The sequence below is a fragment of the Cucurbita pepo genome, chromosome LG14 (genome assembly GCF_002806865.2).
Source record: "Cucurbita pepo subsp. pepo cultivar mu-cu-16 chromosome LG14, ASM280686v2, whole genome shotgun sequence".
Classification (NCBI taxonomy): Eukaryota; Viridiplantae; Streptophyta; class Magnoliopsida; order Cucurbitales; family Cucurbitaceae; genus Cucurbita; species Cucurbita pepo.
Genome location: NC_036651.1, coordinates 4594481 through 4612598, shown reverse-complemented (window position 1 = coordinate 4612598; position 18118 = coordinate 4594481). Strand labels below are relative to the sequence as shown.

The following is an 18118-nucleotide window of genomic DNA, read 5'->3' as shown; positions in this document are numbered from 1 at the left end:
CACATGACATCTAATTTTTTACTAAACGACTCTCGAACTTGAAACAACTCATCATACGATTTCATAATTTTTTTTTTATTAATTACTAATTAGGGTTTAAACATAATGAGAGAGTATTGCTTAATTTGTGATTATCTCAATATTGACTCCATAGTTTGTATAGATATATATATATATATATATATATAGAAGAAAAAAAAGGAGGAATAGATAAAATGTGGATAGAAAGAGATGAGTTGAAGATACATAAAAATCTTTAGAAGGAATGTGATTGGCTAACATATTTTCTGAATCTTCCATTCTTCACCACTCATCTTCCCCATTTTCCCATCATATTCCCCCACTTTCCCCCCTCTCCCTCTCTCACAATTCCTCACACCTTTCCAACGCGCAGCTCAAAAGAGAAATGGCCGCCACCGCCACCGCCGCCTCCACCGGCCTCCTCCGGGCCACCCCCTTTCTGGGTCAGACCAGATCCTCCCCACAGAACCCCCTCAGAGATGTCGTCGCCATGGGAACTCCCAAATACACCATGGTCTCACTCACTCTGTAAAATTGAATTTTTGCTCTGTTTTTTGTGCTCTGTTTTTTGGGGTGTTAAGATTGATGGTGTTTGAACAGGGTAATGATCTGTGGTATGGACCAGACAGAGTCAAGTACTTGGGACCCTTTTCAGCTCAGACTCCCTCCTACTTGAACGGTGAGTTCCCCGGCGATTATGGATGGGACACTGCCGGCTTGTCCGCCGATCCCGAGGCCTTCGCCAAGAACAGAGCTCTCGAGGTAATTTCATTTCCAACCCAATTCTTAACTTTGATTTAATTTCATTTAAACCCACTAATTATTCCAAAATTAAATGAATTTCAGGTGATCCACGGGAGGTGGGCTATGCTGGGAGCCTTCGGTTGCATAACACCGGAAGTCCTAGAAAAATGGCTGAAAGTGGACTTCAAGGAGCCGGTATGGTTCAAGGCCGGCGCCCAAATCTTCTCAGAAGGCGGGCTGGATTACTTGGGGAACCCAAATCTGGTCCACGCGCAGAGCATCCTGGCCGTGTTGGGCTTCCAAGTGGTCCTAATGGGACTGGTTGAAGGGTTCCGCATCAATGGCCTGGACGGCGTGGGTGAGGGCAACGATCTCTACCCAGGGGGTCAGTACTTCGACCCGCTCGGACTGGCCGACGACCCCGTCACTTTCGCGGAGCTGAAGGTGAAGGAGATCAAGAATGGCCGCCTCGCCATGTTCTCCATGTTCGGGTTCTTCGTTCAGGCCATCGTCACTGGAAAGGGCCCCCTCGAGAACCTGCTGGACCATCTGGATAACCCTGTGGCCAACAATGCTTGGGTTTATGCCACCAAGTTTGCCCCTGGCTCGTAAGTATCAGGAAGATGGGCGCTGGGAGGTTTTGGTCCATGGAAATTGAAGGAGTTTGTGGTGTAAATTGTTTGTATGTGAGTGGATGTGATTAATCGAAGGCAGAGAGCATTAAGGTGGATCAATTGGACATTAATTCCCACTTGATCGAAATGGATGTTCTTAATCTTAATTAAATTGCCATTAATTACTCGTGGAGTATGCAATCTCTAGAGTACGGTGAAAGAGACACAATCTAATAGGCTCTATAGTCTTAATATGATTTATTAGGATCGATATCAGTTGTTAGTTCTGACACCAGTAATCGTTCAACAATGCACACACTTGATGAAGATAAACACAAAGAACAAGAGAGAGAAAATATAAGAGGAATATTGGTCAAAGGTAGAATACAAAAAATGAAGAAAGACATGCCTAATCCTAATGGATATATACTACAAGCATCATGCTCCATATCCCAACAAGGTTTTTCTCATCTATTTGTTCGATTGAGGACTACAAAGTTTCCCAACAAGGTTTTTCCCCAGGCTTCTTCTTAAGGTTTTTAAACCGGGTTTACTGGTGAGAGATTTCCATACCCTTATAAAAAAAAAAAAAAAATGCTTCATTTTCCTCCAACTAATGTGGAATCACACTATCCAATCCATTTGGAGCCTAGAGTCCTCGCTGGCACATCGTTTGGTGTCTGACTCTAATACCATTTGTAACAGTCCAAGCCTACTGTTAGCTGATATTGTCTTATTTGGGCTTTCTTTTCAGGTTTCTCCTCAATGTTTCTAAAACGCGTCTACTAAAAAGAGGTTTTCACACCCTTATAAAAAAATGCTTCATTCTCCTCCCCAATCGATGTGGAATCTTTCAATCCACCCTCTCCATGGCCCAGCGTCCTCGCTAGCACTCGTTCCTCTCTTCAATTAGTGTGGGGTCCACAATCCACCTCTCTTTGGGGTTCAGTGTCCTCGCTGGCACTCGTTTCTCTCCCATCGATGTGAGATCTGACAATATGTATGAAAACAACTTATAATATATGCTTACAATGATTAAATTTAATTTTTATAAAATTTAAATTATTTAGTATAAAGTGATAAATTCACACTTAATTTAACTGTTCAATAAAATAAATTAGAAATTTCACGTGCCTGACACGTTTTAAATATTAGTTTAATAAAATAGTCGTTGGACTTTGGTCGTTATTATCCACTTTTCGGAAGCGGGCCATAAGGCCCAATAAAAGTTAAAAGGCCCATATAATTGTTTCATGGGCCAACAAACAGCCCAAAATAAATTTATGTCGTTCAATATTCGACTACAGCTTCTGGCCGGTGAAGCTCCTTCTCGCTTCTTGCTTTTTTCTTCCTTAGGGTTTTCGTTGTTAGTCTCCTCAGCGCTTATCTCTCAGCGATGGCGAAGAACAAGAATAAGAAGAAGCGAAGTGGGGCTATTTCAATGGACATAGCCGAAAATACCGCTCAAGAGCTCCCTCAAGGTACGTTTGAGTTGTTTTAGAAGGGATTGCAGATAGTATTTTCAGATAGATTGAGAATTGTATACTCCAGATGTTTGTACTTGTCCTTATTTCTTCGTTGATCCTCTTTAAGATGTTTCAGAACTCTTTTTATTTATTATTTTTTTTTATACTATATGTTTTCTTTGAGTAGTTTTGAAATTTTAACTTATTTCCGCTTGAATCTATAGCGATGGACGTGTCTGAGTCTGCAGTTCATAAACCAGCTTCCGGCGCTCTCAATCTGTAAGCTTCTACCTGGGAATTGTGGTTTATTCTTTAATTTCATGGCCTGGGACGTAGTTTCACTTTAACGCCAATTCCATTCTGCGCTTTTGTTGTTTTTTGTTTTTAATTCGTGTGCTCTCAGTTCCTAATCTTTGTTATGATTGGCCCAAATTCGTTCATTTTCGGATGAGGCTGAAAAATTAGGGGTGATATTATAATGGGCATAACTTCTCTGATTAGAGTAAATTGAGCATCTTACCACAAAAAGTAGTGGATTACTCCCAGGAAACTTTTGATTCCATACTGCTACCTTTCATATGTAGCCACATTACTACTGATTATTATTATTATAATTGGTGGGTCGCTTATAACTTTAAATGCTTAGCTACATGGCTAATAATTAGTGAAAACAGTGCGAGGAATACGTCTTGGAAAGGGTAAATGAGGGAAAACCTTCTATGGTCTATCTTGATGACCTTGTTCAACTTTTTTCATTGAAATTCTATTTTTTATGCCGTTCTTCTCATTAGATGTGTATGTACCTGAGTGTCCAGAGTGTTTTTCATGCATTTATATTCTCAAAATAACACCATGATAATTTTAATATACTTGAGGAGTACTTTACTCTTGGTTTCCTTCAAGAGCATTTACTACATTAGTAGGAAGCATCTTATGCACCCCTTTGATTCGTTTCTAGCCACCAAACTTACTAATATAGACAACTGTTAGGCCCCCAATTGTAAATGTTTATACTTGAGAGGGTAAAAGGGTAAAGTGGGAGAGTAGGAAGGAGGGGAGGAAGATCAGTTATCTTGGGACTTGTAGAGTGTTTTCGGGAGCGAAACAACCCTTTCAAATTGACTGAACTTTGAATGGTGACATTGTCACTTGTTTATCTTTCCTGTATTAGTAAAATGTAAAATGGTACTATTGGTTTCTGTTGTATTGAATACGATGCTTTTCAAATGAAAATGAACGTGTGCATGTAAATTGGTATGATGCTCAATTTGTTAATGCCTTGAAGATTATGGTTGAAACCCACCCATGTTTTCAAAGATTATTGGCATTTGATCTAGAATTTGCTGAATCCCAGTCAATTACCTGGGGAATGGTTGGATAGTATGCATCTGTTAATACTAACCAAACAAGACAATTCCTTGGGTTTTGATAGTATGCATTGCTGTTTAACTTTGGTTGTTATGGAAATTTGAAGCCACCTTTTCCCTGTTTGGGCCACAGACTCTGATCATTACTCATTGTTGTGACAGAAAATTGAAAAAGGGAAGACCAATGAAGCGATCAAAGAATGTTAGGAAGACAATGGCGAAAGCAAAGGCCATATCCAAGAACGAGCAGTCGGCGGAGAAAATATTGAAAAATCAGAGCAAAACTACAAGAATACATTCTGCAAAAACATTGTATGAATGATAGAAATGTGGCTTTTCTTATATTTGATATGTTAAATATTGATTTAAATACTTTAAATTAAATATATTTTCCTTTTATATTTAACATTTATTGTATCAAATACATTAAATATTTATTTGAACATTATTTTAAAAAAATTATATTTGAACATTTTAAATTTTTTTAAAATTAAATTTACACTTTTAGTGTTATCATTAGTACGCACACAGACTTTATGGACCTAGTTGAATATCGGAGACAAATTGTATCCATGTAATTACTGTCTTTTCTTAATGAATTAATTATATTTTTAGCTCTCAATTTAGGCATGAGATAGACTCTAATGACTCGTTTTTTGCAGGACTCGAACCTTAGATTGTTACTTATTGAGGTAGAATATTTAAAAATTCTCATTTAATTTAAAACTTTTAAACGCGCATGCACATAAAGAAAAATTAAATTTAATACGACATCGTTTAGAAATACATTACAAACTGACAACTCATACATAAGTCGATGTGATGATATAAGTAATTTGTAAAATCTTGAAATATAAAAACATGAAGGGTTCGTAAGTAAAACATATCAATGCGGAGGCATGTGCATATCTAATTATTCAAAGAGGATAATTCAAAAAATAGACCAAACTCAAAAAAAAAAAANAAAAAAAAAAAAAAAAAAAAAAAAAAAAAAAAAAAAAAAAAAATGTTTTGACGTGGCTGACTGTAGACCAGGGTTGCGAAAATATCACTCTCTCGCTTTGCTTATTTTTCTTCTTCTTTGAGTTTGTGAGCGGAAGAAAGCTTTGGCAACTGCCACCCACAACAGCCCGCCCCCACATCCACAGGGTCCACTTCCTTCAACCCTTCTGAGCATCCGACTATCGATTAACTCCGCTCCAAATTCCGGAGTTCTTCCCCAATTTTTCAAATGGGTTTCCTTATGACCCATTCTGGTGGTTTCGGCATCAATTCCATCAAAATTTCAACCTCTAAACCTTTACTCGGCAGGCCGCCAGGTAATACCTCTAATTTGGTTGCCGTTGTCGGTTGAAATGATTCCCTTCTCTGTCTGTATACCTATGGGAGTGGCGAATACTTTTGAACTGTGGGGGATGTTTTGATCACCATGTATATTCAACTTTCTAATAGAGGCTCACTGGTTTCTTTAGGTAAATATGTCGCCCCTTTGAAATTTCTTGGGGGACAATCCGCAGCTCAGGATCAAACTAAAGATATTGATGAGTTAGTGGAGAGTACAAACAGCAGCAATCATTTTCATGCCATGGCTTTTGTAAATGCCGTTTCTGGTAATCCTAATAACTTATCCAAGTCTTGTGTGGATATGGATTATTCTGTTTTGATTATAGTTTGTTCATTACATAACTATGATTGGCAATTTCATAAGTAAATGAATGGATGATTCTTAAGCAATCTGAGGTTTCAACTCTGCTGGGTTTACTATGCATATTCTTAATTTTATTTCAATTTCTATGTTTCCAGCTACAAGTTTCCTTGCAGTAGACGCAGCAAAGGCTGAAAGTTTAGAGCATATGTGGGTAAGAGTTTATAGTCTTCGCATATTGTGTTTTCCAAAGCGTGTGAGATCCCACATCGGTTGGGGAGGAGCACGAAACACCCTTTATAAGGGTGTAGAAATCTCTCCTTAGCAGATGTGTTTTAAAAACCTTGAGGGGAAGCCCGAAAGGAAAAGGCCAAAGAGGATAATATCTGCCAGCGGTGAACCTGAGCCGTTACAAAGATCTCAATTTCTATATTCTTTTGAGGCTTAATTCCCTAAAATCCATTCATTTAATTATTTTTAAAGATGTTGATTAATATTTTCAGCAATTCCTTTAGAATCTTGATGAAATCTATGTGTATTTCTATTTTCCCTTGGTCATATAAGAATGGTTACTTCATTATGACTGCAAAAGAAACTGAAGCTTGGTAACAGGGCTGCTCTTTAGCATTACTCGCCATCTTAGCTTGCTTGCTTGAGATGTTGGTCTCTATAAATTGGATATCATGGTAAATAAATTAGTCGGCGTACGTATATTGCTTGGTGTATAACTGTATATTATATCAGGAACTAGAATTATTTTCCTTCAAGTCAGGAAGGAGCTGCTTCTGTTTATACACTGGCTGATGGTGGCATTGGAGATTGGATTGGAGGCTTCTTGTATTCAGCTGGACAACAGGCTAATGTTGCAGTTCAGGATCAGTTATCTGCTCTGAGTTTTACTAGGTTCAGTCTGGTTTTTCTTCCCTTTACTTTTCATGGCTTTTAATGATTTGAATTTGATAGTAAACGGCTCTTTTCTATTCCTATATACAGTTTGGCAGTAATTTTTGGAGCAGGGTTTGTAACCAGCCTTTCCCCTTGTACGCTGAGTGTTTTGCCTTTGACACTTGGTTACATAGGTAAGCATTTTGTACACTCGTTTTCGAAATTTCGGGATGTTATTTGGTGTCTCGTGTTAATGTGGTGATCCAATGGAACTTTGTAGGAGCATTTGGATCAGGGAAGAGCAGAGCAGAGGTAAATTATTTTCTAAGCGAGTTTCGGTTTTCTCCTCTTGCTCTGTTTGACGTAGTATCAAATTGTAGAAATGTTTTAATTAATTAAGCTCCGGATGTTTGGCAATACATTCAAGGTCCTAGGCTCAGCCTTTGAGGCTAAAAACTTAGGCCCAGTTTGATAACGATTTTGTTTTGTCTTCCCATAACATGTTTTCCACCTTTCTTAAAGAAACACTTGAATTCATAGTCAAATTTTTAAAACGAAAACAAGTTTTTTATCACAGTTTTTCTTCTCATTTTCAAAACTTGACTTAGTTTTTGAAAACATTGGTCAAAAGTGAATAACAAAACAAATAAACTTATAGGTAGAGTTAGTTTTACAGCCCAAGCCCACTGCTAGCAGATATTGTCTTCTTTGGGCTTTTCCTTTCGGGCTTCCCCTCAAGGTTTTTAAAACGCGTTTACTAGAGAGAGGTTTCCACACCCTTATAAAGAATGATCCATTCCCCTCTTCAACCGATGTGGGATCTCACAATTAGTGCTTATAAGTTTAATTTTAAATAAACAAGAAAAACCAAATGGTTATCAAATGGGTCTTTAGTAATTTAAAACCCATATTGTCTATGAATTTGGGCTTTGGGTAGACGTATCCTTTGCGGGGTTAGTGGCGTCGGTCATGAGTATATATATTGTAAGGAGCTAGTAGCCTTCAACAACATGGTTACAGAAAAATAATAGTAATGAACCAGGACTAGAAAGAAACTATTCAATGGTTCTATGATGCCAGAGTCTTCATAGTTCTTCCTCTACTTTGAACTTGAGAGCATTTCTATTGAAATCCGTCTGATCTGATGCTTGGGATGAATATGCATGTTTAGGTGAGATAGTTTCCGTGGAAATTGTAAAAAATACGTGCTGACGGTCGTGCGTTGAGACAGACAGTTAATTGGAATTTGAATTGGTCTCTTCTTATTTTCAGGTTGTTGGAAACTCTGTTGCTTTTGCATTAGGACTTGCTACGACCCTAGCACTGTTAGGCATAGCAGCTTCCTTTGCTGGAAAGGCATATGGACAGATTGGCCAAGGTTTACCATTAGCTGCTTCAGGCTTAGCTGTTATTATGGGCCTAAACCTCCTGGAGGTACTCATCAAACCTTGATTTTCTGTATCAACTACGAATTTTGTATACTAATTCTTTGTCTCATTATAAATAGATATCAGTTTCACTTATATGTAAATATTACTCTGCGAATCTTTTGATGGATTTGTTGTATAATTGATCACGAATTGCACAGATAATTGAGTTGCAACTACCCTCATTCTTCGACAATTTCGATCCCCGTTCTGCTGCTGCCAACTTTCCATCAAGTAACTGGCACCTTCATTACTTGTTGACCACTTGCTTACTCATTTGAATGCTCTAACAAGCCTTTAAATTTGATGTGTTAGGCGTGCAAGCATATCTGGCTGGGCTAACGTTTGCTTTAGCAGCATCTCCTTGCAGTACTCCTGTGCTGGCTACTTTACTTGGATATGTAGCTACATCCAAGGTGCCTTAAATCGTTTCTTATACTGATATGACTTCGATCTTAATATGATATCGACCTGTTGTCGTTTTTTATTTCATATCATAGTTTCTACCATATTATACACGAGAGCGTAAGAAGGTTATATTTGTTGGATGATGAAAGTCCCACGTCGGCTAATTTAGGTAATGATCCTGGGTTTAGAAACAAAGAATACTCTCTCCATTGGTATGAGGTCTTTTGGGGAAGCCCAAAGCAAAGCCATGAGAGCTTATGTTCAAAGTGGACAATATCATACTATTGTGGAGAGTCGTGTTTGTTTAACATGGTATCAGAGTCATGCCCTAAACTTAGTCGTGCCAATAGATTGGTAAATCCTCAAATGTCGAACAAAGGACTCCAAAAAGAAAAATGAGTCAAGCCTCCTCGAACGCAGTAAAAAATGACCAAGACTCCAAAGGAGTCGAGGCTCGGTTAAGGGGAGGCGTGCTTTGTTCGAGGGGAGGTATTGGATGATGAAAGTCCCACATCGGCTAATTTAGAGAATGATCATGGGTTTATAAACAGAGAATACTCTCTCCATTGGTATGAAGCCTTTTGGGGAAGGCCAAAGCAAAGCCACGAGAGCTTATGCTCAAAGTATCATACCATTGTGGAGAGTCGTGTTCGTCTAACAATATTAATCCTTTCCTTTTTAGCATTCCTGTTAGTGAGTACTCTCTTTATAACAGGATCCCATCGTCGGTGGAAGCCTCCTCTTGACGTACACAACGGGGTATGTCGTGCCGTTACTTCTTGCTGCCTCATTCGCTGGAGCATTGCAGGTAACATGGTTATATATAATAGGAATGAGAATCAGAAGAGTATCAGCTGAGCCCCATTGGGTTATTTTTTGATGCTCTAATTATTCATTTTGGATTGATTTTTTGTCCTAAACGAGTGGTTACATGAGTGCAGAGCCTTCTGTCATTCCGCAAGTTCTCATCATGGATTAATCCTATAAGGTAATTCCTTTTAAACTCATACTTCACATGAATAAGATGAACAGATGAATTGTTGATCGGTGGTGGTGGTTGTATTTGTTGTTGATGCTTGCAGTGGAGCATTACTGTTGGGGGGAGGTGTTTATAGTTTCTTGGACAGATTATTTCCAGTCACCATGGCAATGTAGAACAGATTATTTCCAGTTCTTCAATTTGATGTGGATAAGCTCAACCCTCTGTAAATGTTTATTCAACCTTCAATCATAATCATCTCTATTACCCATTTAGTGTAAGGCGTTATTTTTGAAATAACGTTGCATGTTGACGATGAAATTATCTATACTCTACGCTTCATCTTAATCAAACGATTTAAAAGTTTCAATAATACCCTTATAATTTCATAAAAGTTTTAAAAAATACTCTTACGTTAATTTTAGACCAAAATTGTTGGTATTTAGTTTTTAAAATGCTTTCAAATTTTTAAAAGTTTCACTAATATATATAATTTTTTTTGAAAAAGTTAAAAAATGACATTCTACCCTATTTAAAAAAATATTCATGAATTTTTAAAATTAATATCAATATTTTCAACTTTTATATATATATTTGGATTGTGATGTCCTACATTGGTTGGGGAGTAGAACAATCCACCATTTATAAGGGTGTGGAAACCTTCTTTTAGTAGATGCATTTTAAAACCTTGAGGGGAAGCACGAAAGGGAGGTGTGGAAACCTTCCTTAGCAGACGCGTTTTAAAGCTTTAAGGGGAAGCAGGAAAGGGAGGTGTGGAAACCTTCCCTAGTGCGCGTTTTAAAGGGAGGTGTGGAAACCTTCTCTTGCAGACGCGTTTTAAAAGGAGGTGTGGAAACCTTCCCTGCAGACGCGTTTTAAAGGGAGGTGTGGAAACCTTCCCCTGTGGACGCTTTTTAAAAGGAGGTGTGGAAACCTTCCCTTGCAGACGCGTTTTAAAGGGAGGTGTGGAAACCTTCCCTAGTGCATTTTAAAGCCTTGAGGAGAAACACGAAAGGGAAAACCCATATATCGATTTTTTATGGTCGCTAATATAAATAAATGTCGACTATAAATTTATAATAAATGTTTTTGAAACATCATATAACCAGTTTTATAAAGTTATTTTTTAAAATGAAAGTGATAAAAACTTTTAAAAATTATATATTTGAAATAAAAGTATTAACAATTTTTATTCCAAACTTAGTTTTAAGAAATATTTTTATTAATTTAATAACAAAATGTTTAAAAGAAAAAAAAAAAAAACTTTAAATCTTTAATATAAACCTCACCCCACAAACAGAAAATAAAATCCACTACTATCCTTAATTCCTTATCTAATAATATCTCTCTATTTATAAATTGGAAAATAAATAAGAAAATAAAGACAAAGGAAATGATAAAATTTCCTCCACAAACAAATTAAAAGGTGCCATTTTTTTTATGTTTTTTTTTTTTTTTTTTCTTTTGTGTTCTTCGTTGAGAAAGGCCCAGAACAAACTTTCTAGGCCCAAAAGTTTCATTAAAAAACTAGTGGGCTCCATGGCCCACCATCTCCTCGTACTGCTTGAACGATTCCTGTCTCTGCAACCTCATCTCGTCGTTGAACTTCTTGATAAAGGCCTCAACTCGGCGGTTCAACTCGTCCTGAGTCAGCGACGGTTCTCTCTTCACCCTCCCCGAGCTTCCGGGCGACGGACTCGGCGAACCGCCGCTGCTCCGTTCGTTGAACGTCCCCGACTTCTTCATCACCTTCGATGGCGGCGTCGCCGGGTCCACTAGAGCGGCGCCTCTTCGCCCGTGTGACTCCCACGTGTCCGACTTTCTCAAGTGCCTCGTTAGCGGCATCGACCTTCTTTCCGTTATTGTTCTCCACGTGCTCTCCAATGTCTCCTGCCGCTTCGGTTTTGAAACTCCCAACGGCTTTCCTGCACGGCCAACAAAACACACGCAAACTTCACTTTAATTACTCTTTTTGCCACTTTCGAATTATAATCCATTTGAAGGGTAGTTTCGGTATTATAAATGGAACTTGGCCCGTTGGTTACAGCCATTTAACGGCACTGAGATTAATCAGATGCGTGACCTTCCATCGTAAGGCTCAGTGTTTCTGACAGCTTTTTCAAAATAAAAATTTACCAGAAAAGAAAAGAAAATCGGTTTCGTTTGGTTCATTGTGTTACGGACTGGATCCGGCGATCTTCTCCGGCACGATAGTCTGAAACCGCCGGGGTTTTCATTACAGAGAAATTTCAGTCATCTAATTCTTACATTCACTAAAATCTATTGGAATGGCGAAATGAGCAGTGATTTTACTAACCAGCTATAGCAGAAACCATATTGATGTACTAAAAAAAGCAGAGAGAAAGAGATCGAACCTTCAGGACTAGCTTTCACGAGTTTCCGTTGGCCGATTCTTGAAGAAACCGGCGGTCTCTCGTTCTCATTTGAAAACATAAGTCCGATGGAATCTTTCCTCTGCAGAGCGTTGGTAATCGGGCTCGATACACCACTCTCATCAGAAGTTTTAAACAAAGAATCATTCTCCCCTTTCTTCTCCATTTCAGAAACCCTAGATTCTACCTTCATCCGTCCGTACACGCCGTTCGATTCTTCGATTTGAAGGTCCGAAACGTTCGTCGCCACGTTCGGAATCGCGTTGTAACTGTATCCATTAAAAATTTCGCTACCGCCACACACAGCATACGCCGAGGAGATCTTAGCAACCGGAAATGGAGCGATCGTCTGAGGAATCGGCGGTACGGAAGCATCATCCTCCAGCTTAGGCTGGAACTTAGAAGAGGCAACAATACTGATGATTATGCAATTAATAAGCAAGTAGAGATAAGGAGGTGTTAACCAGGAGAGAAAGCAGGTCCAGATGGAAGGGATTTCAGAGACGATGAAATCGGACACCACTGGAACAGAGAGCTTCAGAAAGACGGCCATGGACAAAACTCCGGTGGAAACTAAGAGGATCTTGAGAGAGAGGATCCACTGGTAGCTGGAGTTAGAGGAGAGAATCGACATGGCGATTTTCCGGTGAGGCTTAGAATCTTACCTTCGCGATTGATCTGGTTTACCTGAGATTCTTGGCGGTGGGGCGCGGAACAGAGAGAAATGGTTGGTTGAAAGGCACCAGGCTTTTATGCAAATAGCCCTTTTATATATACTGACCTCCTCCATATATTTTTCCATTTTTTTTTATTATTATTATTAAATATTAAATAGTGTTTTGTTTTATTTATTTACAACTATTAAATATTAAATAGTATTTTTAATGATAAAAAATAATATTGATTGTTTAAAAGAAAAATAAATTATTTTCACAATTTAAAAATTTTAAAAATTAATAATAAAAGAACTCTCACTAGTTTTTTTGACAATTAGTTATAGGATATTACATTAAATCTTATAATTAATGATATTAAATAATCTAAAAAAGAAAATATGAGTTGAATTATATAAGATAGAAGTAGTAGTTAATTTGAAGGGGTATATATGTAATAACACATGGCGAGAGTGTTTGCAGTGGGGAAGGAAAGGACAGGGGTGGATGATTTAAATATTTGAAAAGGTGGCCAGTTTCCAACGGCTATATTTAACGAAAAATAAGACCGTTGAAAGCGGAGACCCGGATCCATTGGGCGGTGGATCCACTGTTGTATCCCACGTGCCAATCCACCCGCTCCAGCCAACCGACTTCCCTTCATTTGTACCAACAGATATAGAGAGAGAAATTTAAATTTACAAAACGAATATGCCGTAATAGCAAAACGACACCGTATATATTCTCCACTGACAGTCATGCTATGTTTTGCCATTTGCCATGTAAAGCCGTATTTTAGATTATATGATGATGCAAGATGAAAGTCATGATGATAATTATTGGTAGAATGATTCGGATTTGATTTGGGTATAGAACCTCTTCACTCAGGGACATGAGATCTCATGCATTTATGTATGTCACATGTATCGAACCTTGTCCAAATGGATTGCTCCCTCGCCCTCTCATGGAACTAGCAACCACACAACGAGCCTTTCTCAATCCTCCTTCATTTTCTTCTCAAGCAAGTAAGGTCACACTGGCAATGAAACCCAAAACCCTAAATCGTACTAGTGAATAACGATGGTCCTTCTATCAACGACGATCCATTTCAGGGGTGATTTAGGATCGTAGGACGAAACTAAATGAAAATCAAATTAACATATCAAATAAAAGGGTTAAATCATGAAAAGTTATATGAAATAATATAAGAAATGAATGATAATATGTTTGGATGCAACACTAATTATAATAATAATACATGAAAAAAAAGAAAAAAGAAAAAAAAGCCAATGTATCTTAATTGTTGGCTAATTCTTGAAACAATTCTTTGCTTCTTTACAGTTCATTCCGATACCTTTCTTGATCTTTCATTTGTGTGTCATTTTTTTGTCTTATAAATATAGACAATGTCGGTTATATCATCCATTGATATCTTTTCACTCTATATTCATATCTTCAACTCGGATACAGTCCAGGTACTGTTTCTTCTGATATTCAATTTTATGTCTAATAGATCGTACCGTGCAGGAAAGAGCAATATGGGGTCGTTCATATGGGATAGAATCAACAAAAAATGGAAGATTTACACAAATTTTGAAGAAAACTTGGCCGTCCTACAAAAAACATCAAGGAATCTAGTGACCCAATTAGAAGAACTCGATCGAAGTTCGAGTTGGGAAGGAAGCGACGAATGGGAGGAGAAAGTAGAGGCATTGATAGACCAAGTAGAACACATCGAAAGATCAATCCAAAAATGGAACCTTTTCAGTACAGTTCCTGTTTATCTCTATGGAAGGCATGTTGTAAACAAGATGAACGAGGCAAAACAGCTACTTGAAGAAGGTAATTACTACCTCCCCAAGTTCTTCAAGTACTTGATTCTTGGAGGAGGAGTGGCAGCAGGATATGCCGCAAGGGAGTTCGTTAAACAAGGCGTGAAGCCGGGGCAGCTCGTCATCGTTTCGGAGGAGTCGGTAGCGCCATACGAACGTCCCGCGCTCAGCAAGGGATATCTATTTCCGACGAATGCGGCGAGGCTGCCGGAGTTTCATGTTTGTGTTGGGAGTGGAGGGGAGAGATTGGATCCTAATTGGTATGAGGAGAAAGGGATAGAATTGATACTCAACACAAAGATTGTGGAAGCAACGCTTAATTCCAAAGCTTTGAGAAGTGAAAATGGTAGAATTTTAAAGTTTGGAGCTTTGATCATTGCAACAGGATCAAGGGTTAAAAAATTGAGTGATTTTGGTGTAAAAGGAGATGATCAAGCCAAGAATGTTTTGTATTTGAGAGATGTTAAAGATGCTGATAAAATTATTGAAGAAATTAGAGTTAAAAAAAATGGGAAAGTTGTAGTTGTTGGAGGTGGATACATTGGACTTGAAGTTGGCGCAGCTTTAAAACTCAACAATTTGAGTGTCACAATGGTGTATAATGATCCATGGCTCATGTCCCGACTATTTACGAAAGAGATCGCCGAATTCTACGAGCAATACTACACGTCAAGAGGGATTAATCTCATAAACGAGACGTCTGTGATCGAGCTCGAAGCCGATTCGAGCGGTGAGGTAAAGAAGGTGAAGCTAAAAAATGGGAGGGAGTTAGAAGCTGACTTTGTTGTAGTTGGGGTTGGTGCAAGACCTTGTACAAGGTTGTTCCAAGGACAGATTGAGATGAGTAGAGGAGGGATTAAGACGGATGGGTTGTTTAAAACGAGTATCGACGACGTGTATGCGATCGGGGACGTGGCTTGGTTTCCGATGAAGATTTATAATGAGATGAGGAGAGTTGAACATGTTGATCATGCAAGAAAATCAGCTATGAAAGTTGTGGAGGGTATCATGGCAAAGGGGGAGGTTGTTGAAGAATATGATTATGTACCCTATTTTTACTCGCGTGTTTTTGATCTGTCGTGGCGGTTTTACGGAGACAACGTCGGAGATGCCACCGTGGTGTTTGGAAATAGAAATCCGAGAGCGAAGAAGCCGAAGTTTGGGTGTTATTGGATCAAAGATGGGAGAATAATGGGAGGTTTCTTAGAGGGAGGGAGTGATGAAGAAAACAAGGCCATTGAGAATTTGGTATGGCATCAGCATATGGTTGAGGATTTACAAGAATTGAAAGACAAAGGTGTTTCTTTTGCTTTCGAACTTCAGGATTTCGAGAAAACATATGTTGTCTAAACTATAGACATCTCTCATGCAAGATCATAACTGCAAGCCTGCACTTGTATTTGCAAATATTTGCTATTGATTTTATATGATAAATGGAGACCGACGAGTGCATAAACAAACGGAGACCATATATGAATAAGAGTGATACTGAAAATAGGATGGCTAAGAAAGATTCAAAAGAATTGAAAGTTACTATCTATACTGATAGTGTACCTTTTTTTTTTCGGTAGCTAAACCTTAGGAAATTCAAAATTAAGGGTGTTCTGCTTGGAACAATTATGTGATGAGTGATCTATTGAACACAACTCTTTTGGAGGAACACACATTCTTGGTTAAGACCAATCAAGAGGAGGTTATATGACATTTTGTAGAAACTACTATATTCTACTGTGCTTGGGACTGAGTAGAGTGGAGGGTATTCATAGGAGATGTTAGACAATTTATTCCTAAAATATCTTAATCATTTTCTTAAAATATTTAGTTATTTTCTTTGTTCTAAAGTATATAGACAAGGTGCTAGTATAATTTTTAAGTTTGACCTTATCACGCTAGTGATGATTTTTTAACAATGTCCTTATTCACCGCACCATGTTGAATTGATAGTAAAAGCCTTCATATTGGCAAGTTTGCCACTTGGTCATACATTTTCTTCCTTCAAGATTTTCTATTAGGTGAACTGTAGACTAGTTGGTGCAATGGAGTGGTACCAGAAAGTTAACTTTCTCGTGCAAATACTCTTTTAAGAGTTTTAACCACGTACTTTCTTGAGTTGCTCCCGTCGATGTTTTGTACTTTATTTCTATAGTTGACAATGATATTGTTGGTTGTCTTTTGCTGTACTAAGGAATTGTTCTTGAACCGAGCTTAAACACATACCCAGTCGTTGATCTGTGGGTATCGTGGTCTCCATAGTCAGTATCATAATACCCAANTTGTACAAAAAAAGTCATAATTGATTATACCTTTGACATATCTCAAGATCCGTCGAGCCGCATCCAAATGAGGTTTTTTTTGGACTTTGCATGTACCGACTTATGATACCAACTACATTCTTAAAGCCCTTTGGTTGGTTCATGTAAATCTTTTGGGCCAGCTCTTCATGCAAGAAAACATTTTTCACATCCATTTGCCATAATTTCCAATTTTTACTTATGACAAGCGCTAGCAAGACCCATACGATAGTGATCTTAGCCACTGAACTAAACGTTTCATCATAGTCTACTCTATATTATTGAGAGAATCCTCAAGCTACATATTAAGCCTTTTATCTCTCGACATACCCATCCCAGGGTACGCTTTATTTTATAAATCCTCTAGCAAAAGATGACTTTGACATCTCCTAGTCTTTTGTGGTAGAATTTCTCTAATGTTGTTCGAGTTTGATAAGACTTTCTTTTTTTAGGGCCACCATGCTTCTACACACCACCTGGATTGACAGTCATGTGCATTGAGTATCCTGGATCAACGATCAAGTCATTCTCATAATCGTTATGCTCTCCCATCATTGTCATGAGTGCTAGCTCATCTTGTTCTAAGATACATAGTAGCTCTGCATCCCATTCATTCTCCATCTCCATTTTGGAGGTTGCTGTATTATTTTTTAGGGATTTTTTCTTGGACCAACCATCCTTAGACATGTGACACCTCTTTCTACAATTATAGAAAATGCCTTCAAATCTCTTCAGAACTCTGGTAGTCATTCTTCTGAGTTCTCCTAGGTTATGCAGTTCTTTGGTGGCTTCTTCCTTTGTCGCTATTTTTGTATCCACGCGACTTACTGTTGCTTCGACTTTTACTTGTGTAGAGTGCTTCTTCTTCCCTCTTTAGCGTGATGCCTCCCATTTGCATAGCCATAAATTTTTGGCTGGCTAGCAAATTTCAAACTCTACCAGCAATGGTTGAACGGATTATCCTTGTACAACAACAATAAAACTTATATATTTTTAGTACAATTTGTGGATTAATCCTCTTCATTCCAGCTTCTCGAATGATGACCCCAGATCAAATTTAGTAATCTCCTGACAAATCAATTTGACCCTATGGAAGTACTGAACAATCCTCATATCACGTTGTGAAATTGATAACAACTCGTTCTTTAGAAGTTATAACCTCGTATCGTTCTTCTTTGAGAAAAACGACATGAACATATCTCATGCTTCTTTCAATTTCTTGTCATCTGGAATGTGCTCCAACAACTCTCATTCATTGTGATCTTCAAGGAAAACATTGTTTTGTCTGTTTTAATTCTCCGTTTGCGCAAGGCGCCATTAGGATCCTCCTTTGGCGGCGTAGTTTTGCTTCTGCCAACAATCTCCTTGAGGTTTTGTCCTTGTAGATACGATA

General features: G+C 38.2%; 4 protein-coding genes across 4 annotated transcripts; 3 read left to right on the top strand and 1 right to left on the bottom strand.

Annotated features, from left to right (window-relative positions):
• The first annotated feature begins 342 nt into the window (after positions 1-342).
• LOC111810904 (chlorophyll a-b binding protein 3, chloroplastic) lies at positions 343-1566 on the top strand. The gene is made up of 3 exons (XM_023697738.1): positions 343-535; positions 622-783; positions 868-1566. The coding sequence occupies exons 1-3, from the start codon at positions 407-409 to the stop codon at positions 1375-1377; spliced, it is 801 nt and encodes a 266-aa protein (XP_023553506.1). The 5' UTR covers positions 343-406; the 3' UTR covers positions 1378-1566.
• A 3719-nt stretch (positions 1567-5285) lies between these two features.
• LOC111810864 (cytochrome c-type biogenesis ccda-like chloroplastic protein) lies at positions 5286-9837 on the top strand. Its single transcript, XM_023697676.1, has 12 exons — positions 5286-5531; positions 5685-5822; positions 6016-6071; positions 6630-6760; positions 6851-6936; positions 7023-7054; positions 8015-8176; positions 8331-8403; positions 8485-8585; positions 9293-9385; positions 9519-9565; positions 9660-9837. The coding sequence occupies exons 1-12, from the start codon at positions 5444-5446 to the stop codon at positions 9730-9732; spliced, it is 1080 nt and encodes a 359-aa protein (XP_023553444.1). The 5' UTR covers positions 5286-5443; the 3' UTR covers positions 9733-9837.
• A 1015-nt stretch (positions 9838-10852) lies between these two features.
• LOC111810314 lies at positions 10853-12686 on the bottom strand. The gene is made up of 2 exons (XM_023697010.1): positions 11932-12686; positions 10853-11481 (listed from the first exon to the last, which is right to left on the bottom strand). The coding sequence occupies exons 1-2, from the start codon at positions 12581-12583 to the stop codon at positions 11084-11086; spliced, it is 1050 nt and encodes a 349-aa protein (XP_023552778.1). The 5' UTR covers positions 12584-12686; the 3' UTR covers positions 10853-11083.
• A 1363-nt stretch (positions 12687-14049) lies between these two features.
• On the top strand, positions 14050-15911 carry LOC111810487 (monodehydroascorbate reductase, seedling isozyme-like). Its single transcript, XM_023697194.1, has one exon. It carries the CDS (start codon positions 14105-14107, stop codon positions 15782-15784), a length of 1680 nt encoding a protein of 559 aa, XP_023552962.1. The 5' UTR covers positions 14050-14104; the 3' UTR covers positions 15785-15911.
• Positions 15912-18118: the final 2207 nt, after the last annotated feature.

What these genes read in the sequence shown, in the direction of transcription:
- LOC111810864 (XM_023697676.1), top strand. Translation starts at nt 5,444, where the DNA reads ATGGGTTTCCTTATGACCCATTCTGGTGGTTTCGGCATCAATTCCATC. An exon ending in AAAGTTTAGAGCATATGTGG is followed by an intron (nt 6,072 to 6,629) that starts GTAAGAGTTTAT and finishes CCTTCAAGTCAG; the next exon opens with GAAGGAGCTGCTTCTGTTTA. An exon ending in TCTGCTCTGAGTTTTACTAG is followed by an intron (nt 6,761 to 6,850) that starts GTTCAGTCTGGT and finishes TCCTATATACAG; the next exon opens with TTTGGCAGTAATTTTTGGAG.
- LOC111810487 (XM_023697194.1), top strand. Translation starts at nt 14,105, where the DNA reads ATGTCTAATAGATCGTACCGTGCAGGAAAGAGCAATATGGGGTCGTTC.
- LOC111810314 (XM_023697010.1), bottom strand. Translation starts at nt 12,583, where the DNA reads ATGTCGATTCTCTCCTCTAACTCCAGCTACCAGTGGATCCTCTCTCTC. An exon ending in CGTGAAAGCTAGTCCTGAAG is followed by an intron (nt 11,482 to 11,931) that starts GTTCGATCTCTT and finishes TTGGCCGTGCAG; the next exon opens with GAAAGCCGTTGGGAGTTTCA.
- LOC111810904 (XM_023697738.1), top strand. Translation starts at nt 407, where the DNA reads ATGGCCGCCACCGCCACCGCCGCCTCCACCGGCCTCCTCCGGGCCACC. An exon ending in GAACTCCCAAATACACCATG is followed by an intron (nt 536 to 621) that starts GTCTCACTCACT and finishes GTGTTTGAACAG; the next exon opens with GGTAATGATCTGTGGTATGG. An exon ending in CCAAGAACAGAGCTCTCGAG is followed by an intron (nt 784 to 867) that starts GTAATTTCATTT and finishes AATGAATTTCAG; the next exon opens with GTGATCCACGGGAGGTGGGC.